This window comes from Mirounga leonina, unplaced genomic scaffold (genome assembly GCF_011800145.1).
Source record: "Mirounga leonina isolate KUSES-001 unplaced genomic scaffold, KU_Mleo_1.0 Mir_166, whole genome shotgun sequence".
NCBI classification, from domain to species: Eukaryota; Metazoa; Chordata; class Mammalia; order Carnivora; family Phocidae; genus Mirounga; species Mirounga leonina.
Window position 1 is genome coordinate 479,905 of NW_023270418.1, and position 14,479 is coordinate 494,383.

The window sequence follows — 14,479 nt, forward strand, 5'->3', positions numbered from 1 at the left end:
GAAATACTGCAGGCACTGGACTTCATTTCGAAGATTTTTTCCCACTGTCTCCTATCATCTGCCTGTGGACCACATGGCACAATAAGGATGGATGGACATGATGATCACAGAATTGGTGGGAAGGGATCTTAAAAGTTGAGTTGCCCAAGCCCCTTCTGATGTTTGGACTCCCTCTATAGCCCCTAGTGATCCACCTGTCATGCACCTTTGTAGGTGGCAGATTTGGAGAGGAAGTTGTGCTCTCAGTCCTGTCTTCTGACCTCTCCAGGACATCAATGCATCAATGGCCTCCTTTACCCCTTTCTAAAATCTTTAGTCTCTTTCTCCTTCACTCCTTCCTCTTGGTTAACAAATATTTTGGGTCTCCTTCTCTTAAGTCAAAGAAACCGGGGCACCTGGGTGGCTCTGATGGTTAAGTGTCTGCCTTCAGCTTGGGTCATGATCCCGGGGTCCTGGGATTGAGCCCCACATCAGGCTCCTGGCTCGGCGGGGTGTCTGCTTCTCCCTCTCCCTCTGCCTCTCCCCCTGCTCATGCTCTCTCTCTCTCTGTATCTCTGTGTCTCAAATGAATAAATAAAATCTAAAAAAAAAAAGAAACCAATAAATAAGCAATGATTCTTCTTTCAATGTTGCCACATGCCTAGAGACCTTCTTATCTTTCTCTGTTCTTCCACCAAATTTCTTGACTCCTTTATGATTGCTGTCCACACTTCATGATCCACCCACTTCTTAACTTTTAGCAGCCTCACGAATGACATCCTAATTATGGAATCTGGTGTCTTTTTTAAAAAAAGATTTATTTATTTATATGAGAGAGAGAGCACGCATGCGCAGGAGGGGCAGAGGGAGAGGGAGAGAGAATCCCAACCAGACTCCGTGCAGAGCATGGTGTCTGACATGGGGCTTGATCTCACTACCTAAGATCACGACCTAAGACAAAACCAAGAGTCAGATACCTAACCAACTGTGCCACCCAGTTGTCCTTGGTGTCTTTTTTTTTAAAACCTAAAATTTAAAAAATTTCCTTTGCATTATTTGAGATGTTGGTCAGCCAGTATTCGGTCTCCTTTGATACAATATTGCTCTAATTTTCTTTCTTTCCTTTGCACATTCTTCTGATTCTTCTGATTATATCTCTGTTTTCACTTGCTTGGCTCATTTGTTTTAAGTTTCTCTCCAGGCAACCTTGTCCATCCATTGATAGCTCTGTCCATTCAACACATATTGAGTGCAAGGTGCTGTGCCAGGAAATGGAGATTCAGAGATAGATTGCAATGATACTTGACCTCAGTGAGCCTACTTTCTATTGATGGAGACAGATAAATTCATCTCAACACCAGGTGATGACAAATGCTGGACCAGTTACTTCACAGATTCAAGGAAATGGAGCACTGAGAGCAGAAAAGGATCTTGGAGATCACCTTGTCAATTCTCACATTTTAGAGAAGGGAAAACTGAGACATAGGGAGAAGAAATCAGTTGTCTGTGGTTCTACAGAGAGTTGGCAGAATAGCTAAGAGTAGACCTGAAGTCTCTTAAATTATATCCTTGTCAGAGAGTGGCCAAAGGTGACTTTTCTAGAGAGGTAGGAAGGTATTAAGATACAGAAAGGTATTTGGAGTTTGCTCTGAGATACAAATGCATTTCACTCAGATTTTTCTGCAACCCAAGACCCATCATTGGAACCTGCATCTTCCTTCAAATACTCCAGCAAGAAGCTCTACGGTAGAGATTCTACAATTGGGATTTATTTATGGAAATAAAAACAATACTTACAGAACACTTAATATAAGTCACAAAACTAAGGTCCAAAAGTGACTCACATCAGTTTTAAAGCAAAACCAGGATTGGAACTCAGATTTCCTGTCCCTTGTCTATTGTTCTTTTTATGAAGCTAACAGCTATAAGTTGACTGCCTGAGCTAGAATGCTGGACTATCACCTGACCAGGAAAGAGAGGGAAATGACTGGCTGTGGGCCTTCTGAATGTGGGAACCCCTTGCAAACCCACTGCATGCATTTGGGTAAGAACCTGCCCTCATCTTTATCTTCAGATAGAAATGACATCATGGGCATCCAGCCTGTAAAGTTGCACAGGACTCTATGCTTAGAAGGGCCTCATGTTTGGTTTAATGTTGCCATCTTGAAATTATTTTTTTTTTAAAGATTTTATTTATTTGACAGAGAGAGACACAGCGAGAGAAGGAACACAAACAGGGGGAGTGGGAGAGGGAGAAGCAGGCTTCTTGCGGAGCAAGGAGCCCGATGTGGGGCTCGATCCCAGGACCCTGGGATCATGACCTATGCCAAAGGCAGATGCTTAACGACTGAGCCACCCAGGCACCCCACCACCTTGAACTTTTTTTTTTTTTAAGATTTTATTTATTCATTTGAGATACAGAGATACAGAGAGAGAGAGCATGAGCAGGGAGAGAGACAGAGGAAGAAGCAGGCTCCCCGCTGAGCCAAGAGCCTGACATGGGGCTCGATCCTAGGACCCTGGGATCTTGACCTGAGCCAAGGGCAGACGCTTAACCGTCTGAGCCACCCAGGTGCCCCCACCTTGAAATTCTTAATAATTTGTGAACAAAGGGGTCCCACATATGGGTCTTGAATATTTAGCTGTTCTCTCTGTCCTTATCCCTCTAGGGAGGGCTACTGGAAAGATTACCTGAAGGCAAGCTAAAACTAGGCCAGCTAGGTGCTTCTCTGCATTCCCTGGACCACTTCCTGGCAGCGTTTTATCCTCCCTAGACATCATGAAGCTCTGTCCTCCTGGGTCACAGCAGAGTGTGGATTCATCTATCCAGCTTCGCCATATCAGAAACCAAACCACCAGCCATTTCAATCATCTTCTCTGGTTCAAGAATCCTTGGCAACTCCCTGCCTGGAAGAGAGCCCAACCTCTCTAGCTGGCAGCCCAATATGGTTCCAACTTACTTTTGCAGCATTTTCTCTCAATGTTCACATATATAGAGTCTCTTCTCAGACCACAGTATCTTTTTTTCCCCAGGTCCACCTTAGACACTTTGACCTCTGCACCTTAGACACTTTGACCTCTGCATTTCTCCTTTCCATCCTAGTACACTGCCTTATTTTTATCATCAGCTGATTTTTCTCCTGTCTTCCAAGGCCTACCTGTGGCCCCATTTCCTCCCTAAAAGGTCTTCTCTGACTGCCCATTCTATATCCTCTCTCCCAACAAAGTTGCATGGATCCTGAAGTCAGAGTTGTTATCCCACGTCTGTCTTCCTCACCAAGCCACACACCCAAAAGTAGTCAGTGAATTGTTGCTGGTGCCTTGATTCTCAAGAGAGGAGAAAAGGCAGGAAATCCATTATCAGGTGAGGCTGGGTCATGTGCTCCCAGACCAAGTTTGCCTGCTCTTGGAGGTGAGACAGTGAGGGCCTCGTTAAACCAACTTCCCCAGCTGAGGCTCTGGGCCTGGGCCTGAGCCCAGTGCCCATGATGACCACAGATCCTACTGGGGGATATTGGCTCAAATGTCCAAGGGAGAGGCAACTTTCCCAACAAGGGCAGAAGTGTGTGAGGATGCCAGGGGTAGAATGTCCAGGCTCCAGAAGGCAATGCTTACTCTGGCTGACCAGACTCTATCCAGAATTTGGCCACCACATGAAAATAAAAGGCGGGAGGTAGAAGGATTACCAGGAAGAGGAGGGGTGAGAACCCGTGCCAAATGGGAAATAGTTGTAGGAACTAGACATGAGTGGGAGAAAAGAAAGCTTGAGAGAATGTGACCCATGTCTTTAAAATGGTCAAAGGGCTGACATGGACCAGCGGAGATGGACTCATTCTGTGTGGTACCTCAGGGCTGAAGTTGGACAAGGACAGGGAAGTGACAGGGAAGCAGAGTTCTGTTCCAACAGGACTGTTCAGCGTGGGAGGTCTCAAGGGGGGGAGGGGATAATAAGTTGGCTTTCCTGGCTAGGAGTGTCCACACAAAAGTTCCTCCTTAACTGGTCCTCAACTTGGCCACTTAACTTCCATTTCTCTGTACAACTCTTTCCCCTCGTTTCTCAAAGCGATCTTTAAAACTTCATCTTTGGTCCTTAGGCCTCGGATCCTTCTCTGATGTAAATGCATCGAACATTCTTCACTGCCCCCATTCTGGTCTCATCGTCTCCTGCAACAGTCTCCTAACCAATGCCCCAGCCAGCCGCCTGCCTCCATGTTGCCAGAGTGAGACTTCTGAATTACAGATGTGCATCCACTACATGCCTGTTACACTCCTTCCAGTGGATTCCTGGTATCCTCATGAAATGGCTGGATCCCTTACTGTGACTTTCAATGCCCTTCATGGTCTGACATGGCAGCTTCATCCCTCTCGGTTTCTCCTTGCACCTTACACACCAGCAATACTGGATGCTTTGGATCCACACCCCACCACACCCACTCCCACCTCTGCACTTTTGCATGTGCTTCTCCACCTCACCTGGAAGACTCTTCTTTCTTACGACCACCCCCCCCACACACCAATTCCATTCTACCTGCTATTTATTCATTTATTAGGTCGCAAGTTCATTGTCGCTTCTGCCAGGAAGCATCATAGGGCTCCCCAAGTCTAGGTTAGATGTCCCTGCCACAGATTACTTCTGCATCCTTTCACTAGCTTTTGGCATAAGGTATTGTGTATGTATATATAATTACCTACACTCCCCACCGCTCCCCTCCCCCACCAGAGAGCAGGGACCATATCCGTTTTGTTCACTCAGCATCTTTATTGCCTAGTTCCTCACACATTGTAGCTGCTCCATGTATATTGGTTGAATGGAAGATTGTCTTTCCAAGAGGCTATAGAAGGGATTTCCTACTTTGGGCCCTTTCCACTTCTGGGACTATGTCTCTATAAGACACTCCCTTTCCTGTCTTTACACATAATATGCTATCAGGTGCAACAGGAATTTGCAAACAGGAATGTTTACTTCCTGCTTCGAACAGAAATATGCTCTAGGCTGTGATGCAAGGGGCAGCAGGACTCTCCTTAGGGATCTAGTCTGAATGGTATTTGGTTGCACAACATAGTTTCCGGACTCACTGGTGAAGTGTTTGGCTTCCATAGCATCAGGCTCATTCTAGCCACACATGGGAGCGTGATTAATTTCCTGCAAGGGACTGTGTTCAGACATCCCACCTCCCTGGGTATCAGCTTACTTCCGTGACTCCTGTAGAACCTGGCACTGTTATCTCACTTGGTAGAAACAAATAGAACATCAATAGCCAATAACATGAACCTTGGCCTACACCACACACCTTATACAAAATAAACTCAGAATGGATCATAGATCTAAATGTAAAATGTAACAACATAACACTCTGAGAAGAGAACGTAGGAGCCAAACCTTCATGAGTTAATGGAAGAGCTCTGAAATGTGGTACCAAAAGCACAATCCATAAAAGAAAAGACTAAACTAACTAGACTTGATTAAAATGAAAAACTTTTGCGCTGTGAAAGACTTAGTTGAGAGATGAGATGCTAAGTATCAACCGGGAGAAAATATCTGCAAATCACTTACCTGACAAAAGATTCGTTTTCAGAGTAAAGATCTTTCTAAACTCAACCGTAAGAAAGAAAGGAAGTTTGAAAAGGAAAGGAAAAGTACATTTCCCTTTCTCCTCCCAGGAAGTTGCTTCGGGTATTCCGTTCTCCGTTCCGGGCTCCTCTGACCTGGATGGTTGTGGGGAGCTGACATTTTTTTCTTTCAGCTCCGAGATGTCAGGGGAAGGTAGATGGGCTCCTAAGAGAGGGGCTAGAGGCTTCGAGGGAGCAAAAGAGGAGTGTGGCCCAGCCTGGGGGAGCTGGGACGACAGCACTGGGGTAACGGAGGGCTGAGAGAAGCCCTTGCACCCCCTCTTCCCACCTCCCCGGAGGTAGCAGGATTCCTGACAGGGGAGGAGGGCTACGGGGCTGCCTGAGTACTAATCATAAAGCACTATGTTCTTGGAACACCATGAAGGCCCAGTGGCCAAGTGAGCCTGGGACGGCATGGGCGCGACCAGTGGAGCTGCCTCCCGGAAACGGACCACACACACACTGGCTTGGTCATCAGCGTCCGCGTGGCCATGTGAGAATCTAGGTGCCTCCTCAGAGTTCCGGGACTGTGCCAGGTCAAAATGCATGCCCAAGCACAAATGACCAAGATTATGTCTCCTGGCTCTGCCAACCAGGCGGGTGGGAGCTGAGCAAGAGTTGAGCTGATTGAGAAAGATTTAAAAAGTGATGCTTCTCTCTGAGTCTTAAAGGTTACACTGATTGTATGTGTGTGAATATGAGAGAAGGGGGGTGCCCATCATGCATGTAACTCAGCCCTTGCTCTGCGTGTCACTTGGCAGGCACGGGTCAATTACATAAAACGACAGACATATTGACTGAATTTTAGCATAATAGTGCCCTCCAACACGTCCTCTATTTTGAATTGGTTTAGAAACTCTGTGTTAAAGAACTCATATGTGGTAGAGCCAGGATATGAATCCAGGTCTGGCTGACCCCAAAGCCCATTGCTCAGCATTAGAGTGAAGTTAACTTACCAAATAGTGCCTGGAATGGGATTGCAATTGGGGCTCGAATCCCAAACAGAGATGCTGCCCCTACTCCTAACACCGGACTGGAAGGGCGGGTGAAATCTAGCCTCACCTCTACTCTGCGTGTCCCTGTGCCAGGCACAGCTAGACTTCATGCAGTGATGACTTCTATGTGCTTTTGGATGTGACCCCTGCCTTGATCATCCATTCCAAGAAGAGCCCTGAATCTTTTCTCTTTGAGCTGCTGCTAAATTCCATCTCCCCAGAATGTCCTTGCACAGATGAGAATCCTATTGCCAAGGGCAGGACGGCAAACCTGTCAGGTTTTCTTTTTGTCTGCCCCATGGTCCCAGCCTTGCCAGCGCTGGAGCCAAGTGTACTATGCAAAGGTGTTGGAATGAGAAAAAATTTTTGTTTCCATCTGGTTGTTGGTGTTTTTTTTAAATGCAAGACTTTAACAACTTTACTATAATTTTAAAATCAGTTATTGCTAAAAAACAAAATTCAACGGAGTAAACTTGAAGATCTAATTGGCTTTATGAAACAGTTCATGAACTGGGAGGCACCCCATCCAGCGAGTAGAGAGGAACTCCAAAGGGCTACAAAAAGGAAAAGGTTTTCTAAAGCAGGACAAGGACGTCATAAACAGAAAAAGAGTATTTCAGGTGAGGTCACCTTCATCTGGGGACCAAAGGGTCTTCATAGGTGGGATTATCTCGTCTTCCTTTTGGGGATAGAGAGGGCACACGTGACAGATTACCGTGTTGGTGCTGGCCAGAAAATTCCTGACTGACCGGTTAAGAATACATTTCTGGGGAAGCTTAAAAGTTCAATCAGTTTAGGTCTTAAGCCCCGGTTTGGTGACTTGGCCTAAGTAATGGCATTTTGGGGCCTGTGGTTTCCTTTTTCATATTATGATAGCCAGAAGTCTTTCTCCCTCTCCCTCTTGTGCTCTCTCTCTCAAATAAATAAATAAAATCTTTTAAAAAAAGTTTATTTCCAACAAATATTTCTATAAGTCAAGAATGAAGAATTATTTAAAAGTTTCTATGGAAAAAATATTATATTTATAAAAAAATAAAGATTGTGCTGTTGGGTTTTTTTATATGAAAGGAAATTGCGCCCATCTTTGTGCAAGGCTGCATCTGCTGGCTGGTGACCTTAAGCAACTTGGTGTAACCTCTGTGAATGACAGTAACCCCAAGGTGCTCAGAACTGTTGCCCTCCGTTTTCCAGCCTGATTCTGATCTGGCTTATTCATGTCCCTCCCCCCCGCCCCCACGCCTGGCTTGTGTCATCTGGGGATGTCCATCTCTCCTTCCCCAGACCTGTTCTGCCTGAGTCCCTATGCCCCCTTTTCATGGCAATTAAGTGTTTTGAGATGTCTGAGTGCTGATGTCAACCTGACCTCAGGATAGGGTGACACCAAGGAGTTAAACTCGTGATCACTATTATGATTTATAAGAAAATAATCCTACCAGCTCCAGTCATCAGAAAACAGACGGGGTCTCCCCAGGGCACGCTGCAAGCATCAGCACATTGTTCCCTCATCCTGAAGTTTCTTTTTCTGTTTTCCTTTCTCCAAATAGTGATGGCTTTATGGTATTTTCTGATTTTAAAACAAGAGACACTGTTATTTTTTTAAAGCGTAGAAAGGCACAGAGAGTAAAAATAACCATAATCTCACTATAATCTTCCAGATACAGCATATCCTTCCTTTTTCTAGACCTATGTAGCAGAAGCCTTTTTATAGGATATTATTGGGACAGTGCTTAGTGGGTTAAACAAAAAAGTTAATTGAAATAATGAATGATAATAACCATAAAATCTATACATACTTTAAATCTTTTATTTTTAACTTAAAATGTATCAATGTTTTAATATAGCTTTTTATGTTGCTATCACTCTGCTGAAAGGAGTTCATCTTTGTCTTTTTTTTTTTTTTTTTTTTAATAGACACCATGATAGTTTGTCTCCAAATTCCTGTTTGGCTTCTTTGAAGAAGCATTCTGAGAAAAAGAAGAAAAAGAAGGAAGCATTTTGAGAGCAGAATCTTGAATTTTTCCAAACCACACTCCCCCTCGCCAATCCATTGTAACTACATCATTATGATAGCGGTTGAATTCTGCAAAGCAATTTAGTTTTTTTAAAGGAGTTTTTTTTTCCTGTTTTCACTCATTTTTTTCAATTTATATAATATTTAACTATGAAATTATACTAACGAGGACATTGGAATAAAGAGGCTAGAGAACCTTTAAACTGATACCTGCTGACCATGTGAGCCGTCTGGTGGGAGCAGAAGTGGGGGATAAAAAGGCACAGCCTTCCATCCAGAACCTTCCATGAATCTGAGCATCATTCCTGGGGGTTTCCAGGTGGAAGGGGAGGGTCAACTCAACTGGGGAGTCAGCTAAGTGGTTGGATACCAATCAGGAGAGATCACAGTGTATACACAAATGAATATAATTTATTTACAAAAGATGAGATCATATTACACATTTGGCCTATTTTTGGTTTATCCTGTTGTTTACTTACATAACAATAAATATAGTCCAACATCATCCCTTTGAATGATTGCATGGTATTTCACTGTATGGATATACTACCTTTGCATTATCCCTCACTAAGACTTTTTAGACTTTGTTTTGTTTTTCTTTTTTTTGCACTTGTTCGTATTTTTATATATTTGTTGTATGATTTCCTCAGGATAAATTTCTAATAGTGGAATTGCTGCATCAAATCATATCCAGATTATTAAGGTTTTTGGTACATTTTGCTACCAACTCTCCAGAAAACATGTACCAATTTGTACACCTCCAGCAATGTTACCCCCAATTTTCCTATTGGCCCCCAAACTGCTCCCTTCCTCACTTGGCTTCCAGGTGAGCAGTAAGGACTCTCAGGAGAAAAAGGGGTGCAGGGTGAGATGAGGCTCCCCCACAGAGATACTACTGACCAGTGACACCAACGCAGTCAATCCAGTAGAGACAGGAAATGCTTGGGAAGGGGAGAAATTGGAGTGGGTCTACCCCTTTCTTTCCTGGAATCTCAGGATAGCATCACGTAGCAGAGAGAGCCAAGGATGAGACCCCAAAAGACCTGGAGATGATAGATGGCTCTGCCACTTAAAGGTTGTGTGACCTTTAAGCAAATCATTTAACCTCTCTGAGTCTCAGTTTCTTCATCTGTAAAATGGCATCACCTTCTGTTAGAATAGTTATCTCTGGGAAACATCCAGGTTGACATGCTGTGGCCTGACTTTCACCAGGGGATTGCTGCCTCAGTGCTGGGAAGCAGCTGACCTTGGACTTTCATGAGTATAACCGGTGTCCTGTTTAGCTCCTAAGAACAAGTCCTTGCTTACTCTCACAGTTAGGGTCTTCAACTTGTATTTGATAACCATGCTGCCCATATTCTCAATTCCTATCAGGCTGGGTCCAGAAACACCTGGAGTCTTGAGTGGAGGGTAAGGAGAATGGGAAGAGAGTTGCCAATGCCTAGGACAATTCCATCGTGTGTGTCAACTGTTACCATTACGATGACTTCAACACAACCTGCCTGATCTTGAACTTCAGACTGAAGATCCCCCTTCCTAGACCTGCCTGCTCCTGAGCCCCCTGTCTAGGCCCAGATGCTTCTGTTCTGCCTAACTGTACCTCTACTTTGACAACACCATTTCTTCCAACTAAAGCAGTTTTGTGAAGATAACTACTCTTGCTAACACGCATTGAGCACTTATTAGATGTCAAGTACTGTACTAAGCAATATACAGAAATATCCTCACTGATGGTCCTAGAAAGTAGGCATTCCCATTTTATATTTAAAAAAACTGGCTCATTGAGGTTTAGCAACTTTCCCAAGGTCACACGGCTAGAATGAAAATGAGCTGGGATTTGAACTAGTCTGTCTGCAACAAAGCCTGGGTTCTTAGACATGGCCAACAAGCCTGAGAGGCAGGGAGGTCAGTGTTCAACACCCTTCTCATTTTATAGAAGAGCAAGCTGAGGCTCAGAGCTTGTCAAGATCACACAGCTGGTCTGTAGCAGAATGAAGCCTAGAACCAGATCCCAGGGAAAACAGGCCAGCTGGACCTGGCTGACCCAAAGCAGTCACCAAAATGTTTAGACGTAGTTTTCTGACTCCAAAAATGGAAAGGAAGAAGAGACACTTTGACATCTTGGTTGGGGATTTAGGGTCTTCACTTAAAAGCTTTTTGGCAAGAGCCTATGAAACATCTATGCAGACAAGAATGAGTTGTCTCTTTCTCCATCTAAGGGAAACTTGAAATGCATACACAAAGTGACAAAAATCCATATAGAGTTGGGAGAGGGCCCCTCTGCCATATCAGGGAAGACTCCCTGGAGGGGTGCATTTTTAATAGTCCCTGAAGGGTTGATATAATTTGAACAGAGTTGGTAGTGCTGGATGCCTAGCAAGTGTATAATCCTGATTTCAGGCTGACACATACCAGACGGCTATTTTGAGCCAAGCAAACACTACTGTAAGATTTATGTGCTTGGTGATGTTATTTTAAAGCTATCCTTACTGAATGCATAGGCTGTGTTTGCTTATGTTGTTTTACTGGATGAAAAAGAATGATCATCTATCCTCACTACCCTTGAACCTGACCTTCATAATCTCCTTGCACTGAGAGCCCTCTACTTTTCTAGGCAAGGCTGTCCTTGACAGTCTCCCCATGAGTTCCTGTTGGGGACATATCTTCTTTGGTCACCTACTTTAAGCATTTATAAGTGCTTTTCCATTCATTATGTCATTTGATCCTTACACTGTCCTTAGAAAGTAGATGTGCAGAGAGTATTCCCAATTTACACATGAGGAAACCGAGGGTTTAAGAGAGGGGTGGCAAATAGGTTTCAATTCACTTTGACTTCCTGCAACATTGTATTGAGGGTTATGAGGTCAAGTCCAGGAGTGGCAAAAACAAGTGCTGTGATCAATTAGCAATGTCTGTCCTGGGCACCAAAAAGGAAGGTGATGGCACCTGTGATGGTAAGTTAAAGGACTCAGATTTCCTGGGGTACCTGGGTGGTTCAGTTGGTTAAGTGTCTGAATCTTGATTTCAGCTCAGGTCATGATCTCAAGGCTGTGAGCTGATTGGGCATGGAGCCTGCTTAAGATTCTCTCTCTCCCTCTCCCTCTGCCCCTTTTCTAACCCCGGCGTGTGCGAGCATGCCCTTGTGCCCTCTCTCTCTCCCTCTCTAAAAAACAAAAACAAAACAAAAAAACAACCCCCAAAACAAACCAAAGAAACAAACTCAGGTTTCCTGATTCCCAGCCCCAAGTTCTTTCCCTGCTGTATGTTCCTCAGAGAGGGCTTGTGGAAGGAGATGCAGGTATCCAGACACAGGTAGGAAATGGTACAGAGTAAATGCTCAGTTGGTAGGCTGAAATGGCCCTCCAAAAGGTATCCATGTCCTAATCCCTAGAACCTGTGAATGTTACCTTATATGGCAAAACAGAAATGGGGGAGTGGTCTTTTTTAGATGTGATTAAGTTAAGGATTTTGAGGTGGGGGGATTATTCTGCATTACCCAAGTGAGTCCTAAATGCAATCATGCGTGTACTTATAAGAGGGAGGCAGAGACAGATTTCACACACCAAGGAGAGGGTGATGTGAAGATAGAGCTTAGAGAGATTTAGAGATGTTTCCACAAGCCAAGGAACACTGACAGCCACCAGCAGTTGGAGGCAACAAGGAATGGACTCTTCCCTAGAGGCTCTGGAGGGCATGCATCTTGATTTGGGCCCAGTGACATTGATTTCAAATCTCTGGCCTCTAGAACTGTTGGGAGAATACATTTCTGTTGTTTTAAGCCACCAAGTTTGTGTTGATTTGTTATAGCAGCACCAGGAGACTAATATACTCAGTGAGTATGAATTTTCCCTCTCTTCGAAGTCTTTCTGAGCTCTGGAAAACACACATGCACATGTATTATCTAATAAATAACATGTATTTCCATATATATTTCATTGCCGGGAAAAAAGACCTCCATTATGAGTAAATATGTTCAAGGCAGAATCTAATGCCCATTAGGACCATGCTTAGATGTTTCTTGCACAAGGATGTTTACTCTACATGGATACTAATTAAGAAGTAATCAGTCTGCTCCATTTCCTACCAGAACAGTTATTTGTCTGATGTTTTTTCAATCCATCTGAGAGAGCCCATGGATGGGAGAATAGCATCCTGAACAAATGTGAGCCTTTGTTCCAAGGGAAAGGTATGCATCTATCTTCTGGGGGTGTTTTTGGTTTGTTTGTTTGGAAGGTATTAGGGGCTGCAGTTTTTCCTCCTTTGGGAAGAAGCTGGTAAAGAAGCCGAAGTTCAGCCTGCCATAAAGTTAGTACACAGGCAGACTCAGTATCCAAGGCCAGCAAACTGGAAGCAATAAATCGTGTCATCTCGGCGCCTTGCCCATGAGCCTAAATTAAAAAGAAAAAAAATCCACTGTGAGAAATGAAATTCTTAATAATGAAATCTCATTCATGGATGGATGTGAGTTGGGGAGGTTATAAAATATGACTTGGGAGAGGTTTGGAATGTTAATATCTGAAGATTCAGAAGATGGCTGTCATAGATGACCGCGATGCAAATATTAAAATGTGAGTCACCCACCGTGCCACATTTTTTTTTTTTAATATTCTACACACACCGCACTCAGGAGAAAACACCTGCCACCAGAAGACACAGAGGAGCCATCAGGAAAATAATTTTCAAAAGAGCTTCAGGGAAGATTTTCACCAGGCTGGACATCCTGGTGGCTGGGCAGGAGTTCTGGGTGCTCTTCTGGGCTGAACGTATTTAATCCAGCCCCCCACCACCCCATTTCACAGATGAGGAGCCTGAGGCTTAGAGAACCCAGGTTCAGTGGTCTGCAGTGAGTTAATGTGTGGTAGAAACCATCCTCCTAGGCTTAGGCCCCTCCCTAGTGACCATACTGTCTCCCAGGGCACACACTCTGCTTGCCTTGTGAAAGCCAAGGTGGACCTCAGCTCCAGCCTTCCTCATACACCTATGGAATTGCGTGAATCTAGAACAAGCATTTGTTGGGTACGATGAGGAAGCTGGCCACTTTATATGTGATTGAGTAAGAAAAAAATACTGTTTCGAGTACGCTGATCTGGTTCATTAAGGACCTGCCCCAGTTACCCTTGGGAAACAAGGTTCAAATAGTGTGGGGATACCAGAATAGCTGGGAATGAACAGGACTTCAGTAGCCCTTTAGTGGAGCCAAATCTTCTCCTGCCTAATGTAACCTCAAGTCAGTGCTGTCTTTATATACAGAAACCCTAAAGGAACCCCACTTGAGCTGCCCTCCTGGAGAGATCAGGGAAGCTTCTAGAAGTGTTATTTACCTGGTAGTGGCAAAGGGTAGAGATATGGAGGGTGTGAGTAGGGAAACAAGGTTGAGTAGAGATTTTTATTGTCTTGGCTAGCTCTCTGGTATATATAGGAGGTACAGTTCAAAGAAGGCAAGCGCCTTTTTTTTTTTTTAAGATTTTATTTATTTATTTGAGAGAGAGAGAGAGAACACAAGGGGGGAAGGGGCAGAGGGACAAGCAGACTTCCTGCTGAGCAGGGAGCCCAATGCAGGGCTCAAACCCAGGACCCTTCCCAGAACCCTGAGATCACAGCCTGAGCAGAAGGCAGACAACGGACTGAGCCACCCAAGTGCCCCACCTTTTTTTTTTTTTCTTTTTAAGATCACACAGTGAGTTAGCCAAGCTGGAACATGAAACCAGACCTTCTAAGTCCTTAAGCCAAGCCCTATGTCCCACAAAACTCAAAGGTAGTTTTCTAATTAGAGAAATCCTTTTTAGTTTGTCAATGGACAATGGAGGAATAGTATATTATTCTTCCCAGGAGTCCCTGTTACCCTCTGGAATTAAAATACCATGACCTTAACAAATAGAGAAAA

General features: G+C 44.2%; 1 protein-coding gene across 1 annotated transcript in view; it reads right to left on the reverse strand.

Annotated features, from left to right (window-relative positions):
- Positions 1 to 9,942, reverse strand: part of MRGPRX2 (MAS related GPR family member X2) — a 33,139-nt gene extending 23,197 nt beyond the window's left edge. The window contains 2 exon segments of the mRNA XM_035013698.1: positions 5,534 to 5,568; positions 9,904 to 9,942. Coding sequence (XP_034869589.1) covers positions 5,534 to 5,568; positions 9,904 to 9,942 — 74 coding nt within the window.
- Between the last annotated feature and the right edge of the window lie 4,537 nt (positions 9,943 to 14,479).